At 38.7% G+C, this 6,000-nt stretch overlaps 1 protein-coding gene across 1 annotated transcript in view; it reads right to left on the bottom strand.

Moving 5' to 3' along the window:
• The window catches only part of PGM5 (phosphoglucomutase 5), a 221,670-nt gene that overhangs the window by 29,334 nt on the left and 186,336 nt on the right, over positions 1 to 6,000 (bottom strand). The window contains exon 10 of the mRNA XM_069086900.1: positions 5,072 to 5,206. Within this exon, the coding sequence (XP_068943001.1) occupies positions 5,072 to 5,206 (135 nt within the window). The remainder of the gene's footprint in view (positions 1 to 5,071; positions 5,207 to 6,000) is intronic.

Genomic DNA, 6,000 nt, shown 5'->3' with positions numbered 1-6,000 from the left:
ATATTCACACTCATGATAGAGGTCCCTAAAAGGTGGCTTAGGTTCTATTTTTGAGCCTCTTTTGCCATTTGAATTAGTCTATTTTTTAAGGTGTTGTTTTCTTCAGTCAGGTTGTTGGCTCTCAATTCATAATTTTCTTGCATCGTTCTCATTTCTCTTCCCAATTTTTCCTCCACTTCTCTTATTTGGTCCCCCTTAATAATCAAGAAGAAAGAAGACTTTCTGACTAATGAGATTATGGCAATGTGATCCAGGGGTGGGAGACCTTTGTACTTTGTATCCTGAATGATATCTTTTGTTTAATATGATGTGGCCACTTTAGTGATGAGTTGTTATGTTATATCATTGTGAATGTTGTACTTTGGCTTCTGTGAATGTTTTGCTTTAGTTTACTGATGAATAAATAGAGTTCACCATACTATGTGATCAGAACCTTAAAACTATTCACAGTAGCAGTCCTCTGGAAAGTCGCTTGTTCTTGGCTTACAAGCATGGAATAAAAAGGAAGGTAAAAAGGCTATAGTAGAAATTTAGGACCCCAGATCTATAGCAGAGCCAAATCCCACTTCTAGGTACTCAAGTAATAATTAGAACTAGCATCAGGTCCTTTCTCTTTGATAAACTGAGAATGTCTTGTTAAGATTCTCCCATCCCTGAAAAGAGAGAGCAGGCAAGAACAAGGGATAATGTCATTAGTCCTACAAGCACTATAGGATACTGAAAGTTAAAAATTCAGGTTTAAAGAGTGATTGAAACAGTTAAGTTTAGAGAAAGAAGACACATACTTGAGCATTTGTGTTTCTTTAAATCTTGCTCTAATCTGTAACTTAGATGAATTATGCAAATGGATAGAAATTAATATGCAGTTAATTTACGACACCATTTAAGGAAGTCCATTATTATAGAAGAAACAACAGTAATTAGAATGTGTGCTTGAAAGATCTAAAACTCAGTGAACTATGCCTGGAAGAAACTTACCTAACTGGCCTATTTAACATAACTCAGGAGCCATCATTTACCTAATACACTGGAAACATAAGGCTCTGTTGCTAGTACACTAGTGTATTCCTTTCAAAGAAGAGGTAAGTGGGGAAATTTAGACAATGACAGTACTTTATCCTTAGAGGAAGCTCAGAATGGGACTGTGACAGAAGTATGTGCTGAAAGTTGGGAGGCCATTTAGGGTACTGTTACCAGAGAAGGCACAAATGCATGTTGGGCTCTATGTCTTGTATACCCTCTTTCCCTTAGTTAGGAGAGGGTTGGGTAGGTGTGACAAGTGTACAGAATCTGGGAGGGGGAAATGGAAAAGGGGTTTCAAGGTCCTTGGCCACTCCCATAAATCTCTGAGCTAGGGGGACTATAGGTATGTAGGGTGACAGGTAAACTATCAAGGTTCAGTTCAATCCCTCTTCTTGTTAATAGAAACCCCACTCCATTCTCCCACCTTCCCCCTCACCTCCTATTGTGTCCACTGCGAGGGAGAAAGGAGGGACCCAACTCTTTTTTTTTTTTCCATTAAAATACTGGCAAAGATTTTTTAAAAATAAAATAAAAAAGTTTTGCCTGTGTCTATCTATAAACATACATTGCAACAAATCTAAAGAAAAAGGCCTAGAAGAAAACTGGAGAATAACCACCTATCTCTAAACCAAAAGCAGATGTTGTGTTTTTAGTTCCTCCAGCTGAAATAGACTATTGACCCAAAGTCACGGACTTAGTGGCAAGAATTGCTGCAGTGCTGCTTTCAGGGAAGGCCTGATAACTCCTCTCTCCCCATCCTTCAAGAGATCTCTGATCAAGTTCTAGTTTTCTCCCTATAAGGAATTCCTAATTTGTCTCTAGTCTCGGAAATTGCTGTGTTTCAGCTGTGTGTATGAAGGTAAAAGGGTACCAAAGGGATGATGGGAAATATTAGTTGTAAGATTCCCCAAACATTTTACTAGATAAATTATGTGTTATATACAGAATAGGAAAACAAATACACTGACAGCTGAATATAATATAAATTATTAGTGGATATCTTCATAAGAAATCAAGTACATACATAAAAACCCTTAAAAGCAATTCTATGAGGTTCATCTGCAAGGGAGATGTGTGTACATGTGTGTTTATGTATGTGTGTACTCACATATAATATGTATTGTGTATGTGTACAAATACACACACAAGTTTATGTCAGTTTACAACTACATGTTGTATGTAATACAACATATATAAAATGTTGTAACTATATGTTTACAACTATATATGACTAGTAATACTTGGCTCTTGTGTTAATATCTTTCTAGCTGCTAATTGGTTAGGTTTTATAACACTGTAATCAATGTGGTAGGGAGAGAGGGAGAGGGAGAAGGAGAGAAGAGAAAGAAAGAGAGAGAGAGAAAGAGCTAGCTAGAGCATTTGTTAAAAAAGTGCAACTTGGCAACTGTTCTGCAGATAGGGAAAGCTGGGTTTCAGTCTAACATCTGTGATCCTCTATCAAACCTGCATAGGTAGAAGGAGTTTCTTTCCCTAGGGAATTCCTTATTTCTCTAAGTGTGATCTGTAGACCCCTGTGGATCTTCAAAACCTCTTCAGGAGATCCTTGGGGTCAAAACTATTTTTATACTAACACTAAAACATTCTTTGCCTAGTAGAGTATCCCTCCCTTTTCCAGCGACACATGTGTGATGCCAGATTTTCTTCATATACTTCGACCAGAACAACAGACTGAATGCGGAAAGCAGATATGAGAAAGCAGCTGTCATCTCTTAAACCAAACACTAAAGAGATTTGCAGATAGCATGTAAAATAATGTCACTCTGTTCCCTAATTTCTTTATTTTATAAAATATAGTTTTTTAAATTTAAAAATATGTTGTTTATATTAACATGTAATGCATTTATTATTGACATTCTACTCTACTTTGCATTGCTGCTCTGCCTGGTTTCAACTGCCCCAGTCAGAATAAGCTTATTACCTGTAAACTCATCACCATGCTACTAACTCAAGCCTTGATTGACACCCCCCCCCACAGCCTCCTCTCCCTCTTATTGAAGGTCTAGAAGGAGAGTATCAAACTCCCCCCAATGCTTTCCCTTATAGATGCAAAAATTGGACTCAACTCACAGCACTTTACATTTCTGTTTATCCTGGTTTCAACTCCATAAAATAAGAAGCCCCTGAGCCATGTGCGCCCAGTCCTGTCACGGGCCCCTTTTGTTTCATCTCCACCTTTAGAGTGTAAGCTCCTTAAGGCCAGACTGTCTTTCTTTTCATTAATGATGTCCCCAGTGCTTAGCACAGTGCCTGCTACATACGGTAATAGGTACTTAGTAAATGTTTATTAAATCTAAAATATTTTAAGATTTATCCGTTTTAATTTCTAATATGGTAAATATTGATAGACATGACCCACATAAACCAAAGCTTTTTGGGGTCTCCAACAATTTTGAAGAGTGTAAAGGGCTTCCTGAAATCAAAACGTTTGAGAACCACTACCCTATACCAGCAAAACCAGAGGCGTAGTCCCCATCCCCTGTACCAGTGGTGCCAAACAAATAGAAATGTGGTCACTAAGCCATTCATAGGGATCACTGCCTTGACATTTAGAATTACACTGATTATCTCCAATTCTATTTTTATTTATATTAAATATTTCTCAATTACATTTTAATCTGGTTGACGTTTAATTTGAAAGTATTTGAAAGGGGGTGAATGAGGGGTGAGTTTGACACCTCTGCCCTATACCACAATGGCTATTATCAAAATAAACACTTGTGCCTAGCCCAGGAGGGAAGGTGACATCTCCAATTAGAACCCTTGGAATGATGGACTGATCTTATCATTGCTTCTAGATGACTGCAAATGGTCACCATAAGGCAAGGTCCTTGTATCTTCCCATTTGGGAATGAGTTTATTGAACTTTCCAAGGGAAAACCTAAACAATGCTTCCTGGATTAAGAGTACTACCTACCATCTTCCCAGTCACTCGTGTATACAACCTCAGTGTTCTCCTTGACTCCTCATTTTCACTTACCCCCACAGTTGTCCAATTTGTCATTCCTAACTCCACAATATCTCTAGCATAAATCCCCTCTTTCACATAGCCACCACCCTAATTTGGGTCCTTATTACCTCTATTATATTATTGTCTTAATTTCCTATTTGGTCTTTTGACCTCATACTCCTCCCCATACCAATCCATCCTCCACCAAGCTACCAAAGTGGTTTTCCTAAGGTATAATTTTGATCATGTCATCCCCATACTCAATATACAGCAGTGGTTCCTTATTACCTCTAGGATCAAATATAAAATCTTGCCCTTTACAACCCGACTCCAGCATACCTTTCCAGCCTTCTTCCATATTACTCCCCTTCACATACTCTAAATCCAGCCATACGGATCTTCTTCCTGTTCTGTGTACATACAATGCTCTATCTATCATCTCAGTGCCTTTGCAATGGCTGTTCCCCCATGCCTGGAATGCTTTAGCTCAGAAACTTTGCTTCTTGAAATCTCTTGTCTCCTTCAAGACTCAACTCAAGTGCCATCTTTTATAAGAAGCCTTTTCTGAACCTCCTAGATCCTAATGTATCTGTGCCCCAAACTACCTAGCATTCATTTCTCATATTTTATTTACATATTTATAAATTGTCTCTCCTTATAGAATATAAACTCTTTAAGGGCAAAAAAAGTCTGTTTAATTTTTGCCTTTGTATTCCCAGTACTTAGAATAATGCCTGGTACATACATAGTAGGCACCCAATAAATTCTTAATAATTAATTGATTTGAACCTCAACTTTTCACTCTTCCTCCCCAGTATTCATTCAGTCACTCACAAGACCTGATTGTTACCTTCACAATATCTCTGGCATTCATCTAACCCTTTTCTCCACCCACCTTGTCAACACCATATTCCTCTTTTCCAGACTAGCCCAACTCCCCCTCCCCACCAAGGAAAAACCAACCAATCAACAAAAACCCCAGCATGCTTTTGAAATAGCACAAGAATCATGTGACGTAAAATATCACAGCATTTAGAGCTGGACGTATGCCAGATGCCAGGAAACATCTGGTCCTGTTACCTGCGGTTCCCTATCATGACTGCTTGGGTCCTTCTCGTAGCTTTCTGCATAGATCCTGATTGTAGCTCTCACACCACTGGATGAACTGAGCCGAAATATGAGCCTGGAGGCATTGGAGAAAATGATCCGGAGCCCCTAGGAAAGAGAAAACACCAAAAAAGTGAATTAATGAATAAATGGATACACGGAATCAAAACCAGCTGCGGAAACCAGCATATAACGATGTCCCCAAAGAAAGCAGAGCTGGTTGTGGACAAAAAAAGACAGGTCTATACAAAATGTGGTCTAGAAACTACTTAATGTTCTGTACTTGCCTTAGAATTCTATTCCTTTTTGCTGTGTTTCATGGAAATTTAAGACACAGGAAGAAAACGTACAGATTCTGAAAGGACTGTGTTTTCTTATGAAGGGAGAATAAAAAGAAAATGGAGGGAATAGTTTGGAATTAATGTCTGTGTGATCAATGTCAATTTTATGATACTGTCGCCAAATTGCCCACGATAGGACAATATTCTCTAGTCACAGGGGCTTAAACTTGTTTGTGGAGGGTCACATAGATTGATGACTCTCAGGTTAAATCTGTAGGACACATCATTACTCAAACCCCCTTTTAGATGTGTTCTGTGTCCTGGAGATTTGCAGGACAAGAGTGTAGACTCTGCCAGATAGCTAAAGGAACACAAACATGACAGATGAGTTCCTAATAACTTGTCTAAAGGGGCCCCAACCAAGATTGCACACAAAATTAGGGGAGACAGAAGGAGAAATGGTGAACCACCACAGTTTAGCGGCTGCCAGTTTGGATCCATGTACCCAACCTACCACATAGTGAACTATGAAGTCTGTCTGACTGCACTAGCATAAAAAAGCAATGCAAAGCTTTTTCATATGATTGCTTCTTCCCCTTACTAGGTATGGGTGGAGATTCA

Source organism: Petaurus breviceps, unplaced genomic scaffold (assembly GCF_028583685.1).
Source record: "Petaurus breviceps papuanus isolate PSGF00001 unplaced genomic scaffold, PetGlider_PUasm1.0 118, whole genome shotgun sequence".
NCBI classification, from domain to species: domain Eukaryota; kingdom Metazoa; phylum Chordata; class Mammalia; order Diprotodontia; family Petauridae; genus Petaurus; species Petaurus breviceps.
The sequence above is the reverse complement of the archived record's forward strand: the minus strand, read 5'-3'. Positions and strand labels throughout refer to the sequence as shown.